The sequence below is a fragment of the Poecilia formosa genome, unplaced genomic scaffold (assembly GCF_000485575.1).
Source record: "Poecilia formosa unplaced genomic scaffold, Poecilia_formosa-5.1.2 Scaffold507, whole genome shotgun sequence".
In the NCBI taxonomy this organism is placed as follows: domain Eukaryota; kingdom Metazoa; phylum Chordata; class Actinopteri; order Cyprinodontiformes; family Poeciliidae; genus Poecilia; species Poecilia formosa.
The window spans coordinates 283,535-299,589 of NW_006800446.1; the positions used below are offsets into that span (position 1 = coordinate 283,535).

General features: G+C 39.7%; 1 protein-coding gene across 4 annotated transcripts in view; it reads left to right on the plus strand.

Annotated features, from left to right (window-relative positions):
• Nucleotides 1-16,055, plus strand: part of tpm4a (tropomyosin 4a) — a 28,102-nt gene that overhangs the window by 569 nt on the left and 11,478 nt on the right. For 2 of the 4 annotated variants that reach the window (XM_007579095.2, XM_007579093.2), the window contains exon 2: nucleotides 2,939-3,064. In XM_007579095.2, coding sequence (XP_007579157.1) covers nucleotides 2,939-3,064 — 126 coding nt within the window. Of the gene's footprint in view, nucleotides 1-2,938; nucleotides 3,065-8,377; nucleotides 8,974-16,055 lie in introns of those variants that run through there. The other 2 variants (XM_007579097.1, XM_007579096.2) reach the window with 2 other exon arrangements.

Here is a 16,055-nt window from a genome sequence, read left to right on the forward strand (position 1 = left end):
TGATGCCATTAGATATTTTTATAGCCATCATTACTATTTTTTTTACAAAGTGGTTTCCTTCTGTTCTTCCGAGGCAATGCTTTTGAATAGTTCAGGTCATTTTCTTCATTGAACAACCTCATGATTAAATGTGAATAAATAAATGAATAGAGAAGGGAGAGATTACCAAAATCAAAAACTGAACTTTGCATCAACAAATCTTGCACATAAACACTGAATGGTGTGTCTTTGTATGGTCACAAATCGCTTTCTAGGTCAGCAACAAGAAACAAACAATCATTTCCAGCTACATTTTGAAAAATGTTTGTCTTATACCTCTGATTCGAGCCGCTGAGAGAAGAAGTGTTATCAGTAGAGATCACCCAGGAGCCGAGTCAAACATCCCACCTCTCCCAGCTCCAGTGTGTGTTTTTAATTGAATAGATATCACAAAGTGTTTGCAAAGGTACACACATTCTCAGAAAGACACAGTAGCTCCAGATGTCTGCTCTCGCCGATAAAGGCTGTATTTTTGGCATCAGGAGAGAACGTCCGAGTGGAATACAGCTGGATTATCAGACGTACTTCACAGGCTGTCAGGGTGACACCGATTAGGATGAACACCTGACTCTCTGTCTCTATGCCAACAGAGAAACGGAGGTATCAGCTGCACACTGATGCTCTTGTCACGAGAGACTGATAGCTACCGCGGCCATTTAAATGTTGCTTTACATCATAAACACAATTAGACTCTCAAATCAGCCACCGCTTTGCTATCAGTAATGTTCAAAACTTTGGCTTCACCGACGTCCCGGACGACTTAACTCGGTTACAATCGGCGATGAGATGTGAGACATTTCGCTTAAACTTATGAGGCATAATTTTAATTCTATTTTAAAGCTAAGTTGGGAGAGGTGTTAAAGACGCAGCACCAGTTCGATGCATTAACACGACAGGTAAAACATTTTAGGAAGTGATAAATAAATGTATCTTTTACTGCAGCAACATGAAGTAACACTCCATCAAACATATGAAAATAAAAGTAGAAAAATTCAGTCATCACTTTAAGTATATTTATTCGGTGGACAAAAAAAGAAGGTGAAAATAAATAATTAGAGCTGCACTTTATCTTGAAAGATTAACAGTGGCTGCAACACTAAACCTAAGACAGAATGGTGGGACTTTTGAAATTATAAAGACAGGAAAAAGTCAGAAAAAGTAGATTAATCTTAACTGATGTCATTATATTTTCTGATGTGTTGTGGCCCTAAAAGTTTTTTTTTTTTTTCTGTCAAAATAAATGCTTGGGGAGCCATTTCTATGTTAATATGGCTACATGTTTTAGATCATCACCTTGTTGAAAGACCCAATCCTGACCTATTCCAGGTTTTCTAATAGACATTTGTTTAAAATCTCCTGGTAGTTAAACAGTTTATGATGCATTGCACTCTAACGAGATTTACATGGACTCTGGAAAAGAAATAGGCCCGCAGAATCACAGATCCCCTACCATACTTAACACTAGGCATCAGTTGTTTTTCTACATATTAATACATTGCTTCACACTAACACAGACTTTATATGTTTGTGATGGTAGGAGGTTGGCAAGTAAGGCTTTCTTGCTGACTGTGTGGTGGCAAGACAAATATAGATCTTCATTCAGCTTAATGGCTAAAAAGTGTTATAAAAAATATGTAATACTTAAAGGAAGCAGGAAGTCCTTGATTACTAGTTGGAAACTCCTATATAGTAAGAGCAACTTAAAAAATATGCTGAATTTAAAAAATATATATTTGTAATGTTGATATTTAACAGTCTTGGGGAGGCAAACAAACATGCAGCTTATTATTATTATTATTATTATTATTATTATTATTATTATTATTATTATTATTATTAATTTCCCTGTGAATAAATGTGCTTAAGTACAAGGTCGTACTTATCTATACTATTCAGTGTAAGGTCATGATGCTGCAAGACTTGTTTATCTTCAGGTGTTTTAAAAATGTTCACCAGGAGCTCCAGTAAGCATATACAACTATTTCAAGGTAGCATGGAAACTGAGGATGGAAACAGGTGAGAGTGCTGGAAGAGGGTAACGCTTTATTTGACTGGGTGTGCATAAGACTGACATGACATCTGTCATGAACACAAAGGCATCTTTATGAATGTCTGTGTCAGGAAAGGACATTTGGAAAATAATGACACTTTTAATGTAAAGTTGCATTGAAAGTCCATTAGAAGTGCCAACTTTACATAATTTTATAGATAATGACACTTTATTGCAAAGTTAGCACTTTTAATGGACTTTCAATGCTACTTTTAGAGAAACTTTGCATTAAAAGTGTCATTATTTTCCAATTGACACTTCATAACTGTCATGTGTTGAGGTGGAGGTGGTGAGAGTGAACGCAGGCAGGACCCCAGATTGAGAGGTGATGATGATGATTGGTTTAATTGACAGTAGCACAAACAGTCCAGTTCAGGCGGCACGGCAGAGAACTAAGCAACAGCTTGATACCGGTAGCAACTGAAACTAATAAGACTGACATACAAGAGCTAACGCCGTCACAGGACTATACAGTTCAACTGTGACGACTAAGACAATTACTGACAACGACAAGACTGACTGTAGACGAGGACCAGACAAGAGACAAAGGCAACAGGTGGACTTAAATACATAGGGAGGGTAATCAGAGAATGAGACACACCTGGGAAGCAATCAACAGGACAGGGAAGACAGGACAGGGACAGGGCTAAACACAGAAAACCTCAAAAATAACTACACAGAAAATACAGAACACAATAACAACAGTCAGAGACATTCATAAAGACTTCTTTATGTTCATGACAGATGTTATGTCATGTATATGACAGTGTCATGTCAGTCTTACGCACACCCAGTCAAATAAAGTGTCACTGAAGAGGGTAACAGAAGTAACCTCTGGTCCTGTTGCAGCTGGAGGATGAGCTGCTGGACCTCCAGAAGAAGCTGAAGCAGACGGAGGATGAATTGGACAAATTCTCTGAGGGCCTCAAAGATGCTCAGGAAAAACTGGAACTGTCTGAGAAGAAAGCTGCAGATGTGAGTAAAACAGCCAAACACTCTTACCCCCCCGCCACCCCTCTCACACACATACTCACACACTCACACACACACCTGGCATCACAAGCTAAACCAAGTCTCCAGCCAAAGTTTGAAAACAGACATGAGGCTTTTGCCTCCTATCATCAACCACTTGTTCTGTTGACAAACAGACCACACACTTACACACGTATTACCATGGCGACAGTTGAAACTAGAGGCCCATTACTCCACAGCTGGTCCGTCAACAGCTGTAGGTTTACTTTGATCCATGGCTTGGCGCTCTCTGGAAACTGTAACATTCCCGTGCAGCACTCTGAACTGCAGTCCGTTTAGACAAGCACACACATGCACTCAGATCTTTCAAACAAAAAAGAGCTAAATATAACACAAATCGTCATTATTATCCAGTAAATATATATATATATTTTACTTTTGGCATTCAATGAGACACTCATAAGGTGTTTTTTTTATTTTTATTTCCAGAATATTGAGACTTCTTTCATGTATCCAATGCTTTCCTTCATAGACGAAACAGAGAATATGATGCTACAGAAAACATTTAGATGGGAAATTTCAAAAATAATACCTGAAAAAACTTTAAGCAGAGCAACTGTACATCAGTTTGTACATCACATTTAAGCTATAAAACTGCACACATAATATATTGGGATCAAATTTAACTCCACCAAACAACCAGCAATAAAATGCTCCATTCAGAAATAAAATTAGTTATTTTTAAAATGACAGAATATATATTAAAATTAAGAGATGTTGTGCTCCCAAGGGCTTGATTATTTTACTCACTGATTGGTGTAGAAGTCTCTGACTAAACTCAACTCCTGATTCCTGTTGTTGGTGTTACGTCTGTGACTCTACACTGTGCTTGTAGATGAGCTGTTGTCTGAACAATACAGTTGTTTTCTTTAGCTATGTCTTCGAACCTCATGTTGCAATTTCTTTCCTTCAATTTTTTAAAATTAATTTGTATTTGCAGTTCTCAGAGTAAAACATTACTGACCTAAACAGACTGGGTATGTCCAAAAACTTTTAGCATTTAAAAAAAATCCTTTTTTATAAGACATAACTTGGTGTAGAAGGAAAAACCTTAAGCTATGCAGCTCTGTACTTAATCAGTACAATCTGGGTGGAAAGGCCATATTTTAGATTGTTAGCATCACCACAAACCGCAAGACTGTATTTCTGTCAGTGTTGGTTCCTCTGGCACTGGGGAGAGAGCATGCTTGTGCACAAGAGTGTGTTTTGTTGCCTGAGTCCGTAATTATGTGTGTGTGTGTGTGTGTGTGTGTGTGTGTGTGTGTGTGTGTGTGTGTGTGTGTGTGTGTGGAAAGCAAAGAAAAGAGGCTAAGTCAAGGGCAATGATAGTCCCAATGAATCTTTAACATCCACACCAAAGACGAGACAGTTTGTTGGTGAAATGGCGTATTAACAAAAACAAATTAGAATCCAATGATTTAACCCTGTTGCGTGCGAGGACTGAGGCAAACGTAAAGGACTATGGCAAATGATACAAGTTTTACGTGTGTGGGGTTGGTTGGACCCCATTTCTACATACAAGGGTTAAATAAAAAAATTAAATAAAAAAGAAACAAAGCAAGCTGAGCAGATAGAGTTTAGTCAAGGACAAAACTCCTCTAACGTCCTCCAAGATGTGCCATTGTTAGAGCCTCATGTGAAGGAAATCCCAGGGAAATGCAGCTTTGTTCTGTGTGCACACAAAGACAAGGGAGGGCTTTGCCGTACGGAGACACAGCTGGAGTCTGGGGCCATGCAGGATTGTCCTCAACGCAGCAACTGAACACAATCTGAGGACGACTCCGAGAAGCCTCACAGAGAAAAATGATAAACTGGACTCCTGAAGGACCGTTTACAAAGCCGCAGACTGAACATAAACACGGATCGGGTGCGAACACTCCACATGAGCATAAATATCGCATCAATTTTGTGATGCTTTTTCTAAGACGGAAAAATATACGACAGGAGAAAAAACTGTGTTATTTACATGAATTTTATTTTGTGGTGTATTGTCTACAGGTCCAAGTTTTAACACACACCCCTAATGTGATTCTAAATATCTTCGGATGTTGCAGCTCATCCATACCTGTGCAGCCATGATCAGGCTTCTGGGATAATCTGGCTGAATATTTGACAACTTTTGGTAGAATTTGTGGAGTTCATTTGAAATTGGTTCATGTCTTTAAGCAGAATCCACAAAGTTTTATTTTATTTGACTTGGAGGCTTTCCAAATGTCTCAATTCAACCTTGTGTTGATTTAAGATTCTGTTCACATTTGTTTTTTCATGAAAATGCGTCACTTGCGGCGCAAGAACCACAGCATAATGGTACCATCTTCATTTCTAGTCTTCTTTGGCTTGAGAGATTCAGCCCTCTGGACATATCTGATGTCATGGTACTCCGTTTTTCTCCAGAAGACATTGGGCTTGTCCATGTTCATAACAGTAAATTATATTTCAGCTTTAGTGGTTTCAGTGCAGAGGCTCCATTTCTGGTCGGCTTGGGTCAAATGGCTGAAACTTGCACACGACTGGGTTTTCCAACAGGAACATGAACTGGATCTGACTTTAGAATGGAAACGTTTTGATTCTTTTCTTTCCTTCCTAAAAGCTCTGACATTACCTGCCCTTAAAAGCCAGGCCCATACGAAACTAATGAAATTTAAGTAAATTAACTCTACCAATTCTGTCTTGAAGAGCGGTCAAACATTTTTGCCAGAACTGCTCCACAAGCTTTTCAACGGCTAAAAACATGAGACTTCCCAAAGGACATTTATCCAAATAAAAGTCGGAGGCATGTGCAGATTTGATAAATAATCTTTATTATGTCTGGATTAGAAAGAATCAGCAATAAATTCAAACATTGCTTTTGCATGCTATGTAACAATTTCACCTCCCTGAAAGAAGAAATAAATAATAAAAATCTGTTGGATTCAAGCTTCTAACCTGAACTGTCTGGAGTTAAAACTCTTAAGCAGAAAGACACATGTTCCCTTTGAATGTATGACATTCCCAGCGAAGCCAGTGACAAGAAAATAACAAGAAGTAAAGACATTCTGCTCCACTTGCACAAATTCTCCTCGGCATGTCACTCATTAGGGGCAGCAGTCAAGTCATTACACATGTGAATTCAGAGAACTGTGCAGAAAACCTGGACTCTAAAGCAGCCTTTAGCAAAAAAAGAAAAGAAAAAAAAGAAGAAAAAAACTTTGTGTTTTCTAAAAGGGAACCAGAGCAGAGGTGCCAATATGTAGGTCATCGCTGTTTATTGTTAGCTCAGGCTACCAGATGGAGTCCGTACTTCAAGATCCCAACCTTTGTGCAGCCTGTGGAGATAAAGATGGCACCATTCAGTCATTGTGTGTGGACTTATAACTCACAGCAGCAACAGTTACAGTCTGAGCGGAGAAAGCAGAGAGAGAGGGAGAGAAGGCGGGGGGTGGAGAGGGGTAGAGGTATGTGAAGAATGCAGCTAAGTCAAACAGAAAGTCCCACACTCCTGTGTCTAATAAATATCAGGGCTTCCAGCTTTTCCGGTGCAAGGGGCAAATAAGAGAGCTGAGTCTCGATCGACACACGAGTCTGATTTGAGGGGATTTTCTTCTTTCTGCAAACATGTTTGACTCTAAGCCGGGCTCTGCTGCCTCCCTGTCCAGTTCATGCAGCACTGTTTGTTCCCAGGCCGGTCATGTGAATAGGAGACGATGAGGGTAAACACAGAGGCAGGTCTATGAGGGACACATGAAGGGGTGAGGAGGAGGGGGATAAATCAGATTTACACCCACTCAAGGCCCATCGTTTTGTGCTGGCAGGTGGGGGACTCGTGGATGTTTGCTCTCTCCTTCATGACAAACACTCTGCATGGTTCCTCAAACGCACAACCATTTACACTGAATATTTGAAGTTGTAAATACAGTTATAGATTAATGTTACCTTACTAATATGAGCTAAACTGTTTCAAGCAAGCATCTCAAATATCCAACGTCTTCCGAGTTCAGTTAGAGCATCCAGACAGACTATTTATTATAAATATATATATGAAGGCATCAAAGATTTGCCAGAAAATATCAGTGAGCACACCAGGTCAGGAAAAGAAATGAAACAACATCCCAGACTTTAAACAACTTTGCATTGCATTGCTGAATCCTCTATGTGAGAGTGGATAAACAGTATGGCACAGCTGTATATGGACTGAGATGTGGTTGTCCATCATCCTAAACTCAACAAGTCCAACGATGAGCATTGTGGATTTTTTTTCTTTCACATTGGGGATGTGTATGTGTCCATGCTATGGGCTACACAGTAGTGAGGAATGTAGATGACAATCATTAACACCTTCTGCATGGATGGTAATTCAATTAAATTCAATTTAAAAATACTTTATTGACCCCAAAAGGAAATTAAATGTAGCTGTAGCTCATTTAATTAAGGAGTTTCTGCAGATGGTGATGGCTGTGGGCAAGAAAGATCTTCTGTAGCGGTCTGTATTGCAAGGACGTTGAAGAAGCCTCTGACTGAAGAAGAGGGAAGGTGGAAAAGCAACTATGATAACCGTAGCCCATTCAAGAGTTTGGAGGTATTCACAAGGTAGAGGCAGTGTTTTCATGAGCCTCCTAGCGTATCTCAGAAATGGGCTGCAAATGTCACATATCCTCATATTAAATGACTCCTCCTGAACCAGGAGCAATGTCAGAAGTCATTATCCTGGGCTAAGAGGTAATTACCTGCATAGGTAAATGCAGTAATTAATGCAAAAAGAGCCACCATCAAGGGTGCTGTTACTGTATGTGCATATCCTATACAGTACAGGGCCATGCCTTTGAGCAGGATTTTTTCACTGGTCTTAAATGAAATTAATTTTTTCAGAGGAGCTGATTATGGAAGCGTACATAATCATCAAAATTAACAGAAAACACTTGAAATTAACAACTCTGTGTGTAATGAATCAATATAATAACCAAAATTTACTCTTTTTTTAAACTGAAATATAGAGATGAATTGCCTTTCAGATGACATTGTGATTTACTGTGATGCACCTGGATATTTAGCTTTACTCTAATGTTGATGGTTGTTTCCACATCCACTGAAGAGAAAATCAGATTGTGGAGCTTTGAGTGTGACAAAACGATGAACCTACTACTGACAGATTAATTAATTAGTCCTGCTTTTTCTTTTTTTTACTTCTGGGTTCATAGCCCTCACATCAGACCTTCTTAAACACACACACTCATAAAAACGTCCCGCCCCTCTCTGACCTCACCAATCATCTCTCTCCCTGCTGCTCACTCCGGCGCTCTCTGCTCTCCTCTCCGCACACCGTCTGTGATCCTCCTCAAACCCGGGACCAAAAACCTGCTGAGCACATTCTTGAGGACGACTATCTGGTCTGCACATGAGCCTTTCATTCCCACACACCAGGAGCCATCTTTGGAGATCACCTGGACACTCACACCTTTCACTTATTTAACTTTCTTTTCCCCTACCGGACTTGAACGACTCATTTTTTTTCTTTTTACCAGTCAGGGACGGACATCTAGTGTTTTTTTTTTTCTTTCTTGCCTGTCTGTAAACAAGCGACCAAAGTTATTATTATTTTACTAATATTCTAAATTATTCAACTGGGTTGACTAAGTAACTTGGAAGCTGTAGTACACGCCTTTTTTTCTTTCTTTCTTTTTTTTTGCACAACCCATTTCTCGTTTTCCTCTACGTTTAGTCTTAAGTAACAAAAACAGGGAACAATGGCAGGTTTGAACTCTTTGGAAGCTGTGAAGAGGAAGATTCAGAGCTTGCAGCAGCAGGCCGACGACGCAGAGGACCGGGCTCAGGTCCTACAGAGAGAACTGGACGGTGAACGGGAGCTCCGAGAAAAAGTGAGACTATCTCCTCCTCCTGCTCTACTTCTTTTCTCTCACTTTTAACCCCACCGCTGCGCGTATACTTTTGGTTTTGTTGCTGCAGTGTGTCAGGCTGGTGAACTGGTTTTGGCAGGCTTCGCATGTACCTCCTCGGGTGTAAAGCGTCTCATTAGATCATGTCATTGATTCACTCGCGGGCGTGATTGTTCCACAATGCAAGGCGTTGGTCTGTAATGAAAAAAAAAAAAAAGAAAAAAGAAGAAGTTTGGATTCCTTGCGCATGCGCAGTGTTGTCTGACTAGCAGAACTGAAGTGAATGAACCACGTAGACATCCACATGCAAAAGTTTAATTATATGTGGACGCTTCATTGGTGTGGCAGTAGCACATCAGCTGTTTGGACACTTTCTCACTGCAGCAGATAAGAAAATACAAAACACATTGCTGGAAAAGATCGTCCTCTGATACATAATAATCTGAGCGTTTTCCATCATGCGTAGCAAGAAAACAGCTTGTTAAGACAATTGTTTTCGCTGGCCTTCTCTAATCATGCTGACTTTTGAATGTTGATGTGACCAGTAGCTGTATTAGCATAATTTAAAGGGTTTTTATGCCAAACAAGGTGTGGGCCTGTGTGAGATTCTTGAGTAAAAGTCCCACAGTTTGAAATTTACAGAATGATCTAATAGCTGTTTTTTTATGTTAAGTACTTTGTAATTACAGTCATAATATCTCTGGTGTTCATTTATTGTTGTTTTCAATTTTCAGGCAGATTTAAGCAAACGTATAAAGAAAACATGCTACGTTTAGCTGTATTTTTTCAGTATGATTTATTTTTTGCCCATCAGCCCTACAGTGTAACAAAAGCTGGTATTGGCTGGTTAGTTAGTTAGTTGCACAATTGGCTAGCCTGCATTCTGCTACTTATCAGTCATGTTGTTTGTTGCTTCCACGCTGTAGTTTCTAAACGCATCATGGTTAATAAGAGTGACTGGTGACCAGATTAGTGAGACTTGTCAGCAAAGAACAAGTTTTGAAGCTGGATTTCAGCTGACTAGCACTGATCAGCAACATTGGCTATATTTAAAAAAGTGATGATCTTTTAGTTTCCATATTTAAATGACTTCTGTCTGTTTTATTTGTCAAATGACTACATTAGTCTTTCTTGTAATCATGGTAGAAGTGAGGTAGCCCTTTTTCTACCAGCTGACCAGCAATGTGCAGGAACCAGTAGAGGGGTGGGTTATTCTGCCTAAACAAAATGTCTGAAATGTGTGGTGAAAAATTTTAGCAATTCAGATACTGTAACTTTTTATAAGTGCTGAATACATTGGTAACTGTAACTAGTTCCTGTCTTGGTAGGATTAGTGAGTCAAATCAAAAGAACTTAAACTAAATTGTCAAATAATAGGGAGATCACCTAGATCTGGGTTAAACATATATATTTTCAGCATTTTTAAATTATATACACTTTTCTTACTTCATGCATGCCTGAAAACATGAACTAACAAACTGTTTGGTTATTGATAAAATCCTTTAGCTGATCAAAAGTCCAACCTTAGCATCAAACCCACCTTCATGTGACCCAGCTGTGAACTGTCAAGGCAAAAGAAATAATAGCAAGAACTTCAGCTTGCTTGTGTTTACATTTCAACACTCTGTAGTTACATAACTTGGTCTGAAACTGGCAAACGTCATGGCTGAAGCTCCACAAAATGTGCCTGTTTGGACAAGTCAGAAATATTCACACCCGCTCTGCCTCTTTGACTCGGGCCACATCTGAGTTTTATGACTTAAAGCAGCAAAAGTAAAAGTAGTGCAAGGGGAAAAACTGCTTAGCAGCACAGTAGGGCATGGTTTTATAGTGCCATACCTTCTGGTTTGCGGGACCGGAGGGAAGATTCGAGGAAGAGTGGGAGGAGGGGAAGGTGTGGCTCTAAAGATATGGCTCCTGAACTGATGAAAGGAGCAGACCCGTCGGAGGACTTGCCTCCTTTTGTTAGGCTGCCTATTAGGTAACAGGGGACCATTTCTTTTTTTTTTTCACTTGACAATTGGGCGTTTTCCTGGCTTGTGATGCAGACGTAAATATTGACATCAAAAATAATTATATCCCGTCTGACTTTATACATCTCAGAATGTTGCTAAATTGATTGAGTTTTGTCATTGCTTAATAGAAAATCCTGCGTTTGGTGTTTTTAAGTATTGACGGCAATAAAAACAAGTTAGAAACTTTAACAGAGGAGTTATTCTCTTTCAGAAGGTACCAAATCAAAGTTCACAGATGCATCAGCTCCATCTTGCTGTTGATGATTTCCACAGGGCGTCCTCCGACTTTGTTTGCTGCTTTTTGCAGCTTCAGACGTCGCACATTTCCCTCCGTTTGTGTTCACAGTCAGCTATTCCGGTGCACGCTTGTGTGGCGAGGTCGGTGTGGTCCCATATGCGAGTAATTAGGACAACCTGGAGTCATTTCTTTTTACACAAAAACACCCTTTCATCCCAGCACGGGGAGATCAAAAACAGGAACCTCGCTGAGTACAATGGCCTATCAGGCCACCCTTTACCACATCTGTCACCCAAAAAATAGAGAAAAAAGTGAAGTAATGGCTTGATGTTGCATCTCATGTGGATTTGATGCTCGGGTGAAACTTTAAAGGTACTTTAAGAGAAGTGATCTGTTCCTGATTCGTCCATTAGACTTGTTTATTCCCCGCCATCATTCTCAATGAGCTGTTCAGTGTTCTCTGTGGTTACTCCATGGCAGGCTATAGATAATCCTTTGCGCTCTGTGAGAGCTGCTTGGGACGCCCGGTTGGACCAGATTACCTGCTTTTAGCAGCATGAAACTTTGTTGTGATGCTTTTAAGTAGTTCAATAATCAGAGGGAGAGAGGTTTTAAACAGGCAATTCCTCTTTTGAAGTTAAAAAGTTCTTCTGCTTCTTCTGTGCGGTTTTGTTGGGAAGCAGGAACACAGTTCTCCATGGTGACGGGTTTGTTTTTATCTTCTCGGATCTATTTCTAAAATCTCATTTAAAAAAAAAAAAAGAGGAAGTGAGACTCCAACCCTCACTGATGTATTCCCCCACCCTGACTGCCCCTCCCAGGATGTCGTCTGGCGACTCTGGTCCAGCACTTCCTGTACTTCTACTCCTAACGCTTCCTGTCCCTGAGCTCCAACCCAGATCAACAGGAAGATTAGTGCTTGAGGTGGGGTTGGATCTCAGATAGTTGTGTACGACTTTTGCGAAGCTTCAAGACTTTTGTATTCACTCCTGTCTCTTTCAGGTGTTATGATTTAGCAAAACAGGGAAGCCGTGAATTGTACTAATTGATAGAATATGTCTGTCAGCTTTTTTTTTTTTTTTTTTACGTCTGTATGAGATTTAATTCAATGTGTACAGAATGTTGTGCATGCAGCCCTTTTATTTGAAGCTGGGAAAAGATCCTGAATAATTTCTGCGTGTAACACAAGTCCTTTTCGTCTGACATGATTATGTATCAAAGCGCTAATCAATGAGAAGTTGCCACCCTCTTTGAACGTAGACAGAATGTGAATCTCAGGTATGATAACCATGAGTAAAAACACTGCTGTTTCCTAGCAACACAGTTTTGAAACAAAAAAATTACGTGACCCGGTTTCACTTATCTAAAACAGAACAGCAACAATTTATTCCTGCTGCTGGGGAAAAAAAATATGCGATGTCTGGATTATGATAGTTTGAGTATATGTAACATTCACTGCTCTTTCTGACTTAGCAGAGGTTCTCAAGTGCTTGTTCCACAGAATATTATAATTTTTTTTATTCTAATATTTATTGAGTGAGACTTTAAGTATAGGTTAGTCAGGCTATCTGCTCAGCTAGACTCTGCAATCAGCTATTGAACAACAAGCCTCAACACATCACTATCTTAATAAGAGCTCCCTTAGTTTCCACGCTGTGCCGGTTTGTTTTGCTCATCATAATTATTTTCAAACAATTTTGTTTTTGCTGCAAGCGTGGGAAAAGTGTACAGTTTTCTTGGAGCAGGTGCACTAGAGTCCTGTAAATTCTCGTCACTCTGGCAACATTTTAAACAAATTATAGGAACAAAATTACGTTTTTATAATTTTGCAATACCTGAATATACTTTGAAGTGGGTAACTGCCTGATGCTCAGTCACCAGGAATCATGTACAGAACGAGGGAGGCACTATATATCGCACATATATTGTCATGCCAATATCAGTGTGTGTAGTATTTATGTGACAAAGATGATCTATAGTTGTTAGCTGCAACCTGCAGCTCGGGAGCTGCAAGTGACTCTTTAAACCTTTCAAATTGGGACTTAATTACTGGCTAAAAGTAATAAAAACAACAACAACAAAAAAAAAACAACTAATGTGTTTCAACATAGATAAAATGGCAAATGCAAGTAGTTTTTATCTTTACTTTTTATCTATTTATTAATTTATTTTTATTTCTCTTTCTCACTGTCTACGTTTTAATGATGTAAAGCCCCCCCCCCCCAACCCCCCGGAAAACGTCCCAGTTAAACGATGTTTAACTAAAGTCCTACGGGGTTTAGAGTCCCAGTTGTCGGCGTTTCAACTAACATGATAACGACAGAAACGTAAGTGAATTTTACGATAACGACAGAAACGTAAGTGAATTTCCGAGAGGTTAGAGTCCTTGTCAAACGACGTTTAGCTGAAGTCCTAAAAGGGGCGCGGGTTTTAATGTTTTTATCTTTCTTTTAATCTTTCTTTTTTTTCAAAATGTCTTTTCTCTTTCTCACTGTTTATTCAATGTCAACATGCTGTTTTTATTTTAATTATGTAAAGCACTTTGAAATGCCTTGCTGCTGAAATGTGCTATACAAATAAAATTTGATTGATTGATTGATCAGTTTTTTCCTTAAAACGGTTGCATTGATTATTTTTTTTATAGAAAAATTAAATATTCCTTAAAGTAAAACATACAGAATGCCAAGATACCTGAAGTGCTTCCAGATACTTTCACTCTCTGGTGAACTGCAGTATCGAGTCGATTGCTATCTTATCATAACTTTCCATCAGGTTATCTTTAATTCCAGTTTTGCAACAAAACGTGGCTAATTTTGATTTGATAACTTTTGCTCTGAAAGGCTAACGAACACACCTCCTGCTTTTTTATCTTGTGATCTGTTTGCATGCATTCCTCAGATCTAGTTTCTGCAGTGGAGTGTCATTCTTGCTGCTTTCCCACTAAACCAGGTTACCTTCGTTGTAACCTTCTCAAAGATAAAAGCTTGTCTGGATCGTTTTTTGCATTTAAAAGCCCTTTTGTTAAGGTAAAACTCTCGTGGCGCATTTAACTAAACGCAAAGTTACTTTGCAATTAAGTGCTGCATTGCTGCAGTTTTTCAGCTGGCCTTCTAACACTCTTGCAGATTCTCTGGAAAAGGCTATTTCCTGATTCCGATGTTTTCTTTGGACCTACTCCCTGGGAATAGCTCAACTTTCCAAATATAAACGCCACATGTTGATACTTTCTGGCGGTCCGTGGCATATGGAGGAACACCCCCATGTTCGTGGCTTCGCTGATTATGCAGGCCAAGGCTGTGGGTTCTCCCTCGAGTGAAGAGCAGAATATATTTATGCATTTAGGGCAAGCAAGGCTAAATTTGTCACGGTGTCAGTAAATAGTATTTAGAAAATGTGAGTAATGGTTTGGCACCTGGCAGTCAAGCAGCACAGGAAACGATGAGGACCGGGGAGTCCTGCAGGACGCTTGCTTCTTTCTTTTACCTTGAAAGAACTGCAGAGAGTTCAGCTGTTTATGTAACTCCTAAGAGCTTTCTATTAATTCAGAGAACTCTGCTCGGCATTAAAAACCAAAGGAAGAACCTCTTGAAAGTCCGATAAGGTACTGAGCAGTGGTGGCAGATTACATTCAGCTCAGAGAGAGTGCTCTTTGTTGAGCTTGTCTTCGATGTTTAATGACATTCTTTTACATATCATGCCTCCTAACAGAGCAGCTTGTACTCAGTGCAGCTGCGTTTGCATGCCAGGTCTTTACAGGCGGAGATTGTCTCTCCTACCATCGCATATTCGCACTGAGCACAGCCACCATCTGTGTCAGGAATAACTTTCCCAGAACCCCAGCAGCACCGTGCAGCTCATTAACCCACTGCCCTGAAATCGCCCGCTAATTGGATTCCTCTTTCATTCGTCCTTGAACCAGACTGCAGCGCATGAAATGCACCCAAGTATTAAGAAAGTCGCTCTGAGCTGAACTGTGCTGCGTCTCCAGGCAGTGAGGTTTCAGCACTGCTTATCTTGCAAAAGAAAATGCGTCTAAAGAGCGAGACCGGGACAATACCTGCTGGTATTATTGATTAAATTGTCTGCGTATGCCATTACCTAAAGCCATTACTCAGCCGTCACGCACCAAGCTCAGCAACAACACAGTGACGCAAAAAACACTCCCTCACTATTGTATTGGCGAGTGCAAGTCGTCTCCTTGAATGCAATATTTGGTTAGAGATCATATTTCAAGTGAAATGGACTCAATCCGCCTGACAGTAGTAGATTTACCTATTTAATTTCTAATTGAACTCCATGCACATGGGTAGACGCTACAGCTCACAGAAACTCGTGGGCAAATACTACTGATAGAAAAATGTGGGCCAATTGTGGTAAATATGGTCATAACATTCAGCTATGATACAGCAACTTCACATTTAACCTGATACCATGTAGTGAATATGGCAGGAAAAAAGCCAGTGTTGTTTGCATTGCTACTCATTCATGTTATGGCAACATTTTCAGCTGCTTAAAAAGTACGTTGGAGAAAGATCGCTTTAAAATCATAGTTTTTGCTGTTAGTGGAGGTGTTTGTTTTTCTTGTGTACCTGCTTCTTCTATGTGATTATCACTAGAGCTGCAGCAGTTGCATTACATGCATGTTTCTTAGTGAGAAGATAAATCAAAGAATCCAGATTTAATCAAGTGTTACAGAACTAGCTTAGTAATACACAGTCTGCTACAGTGTAACATGTCTTCCAGGCTTGTTTTTGAACTGTATCTGAACCAGTGACATGAAGATGAACAGATGCACCTTTACACTTTCTGCT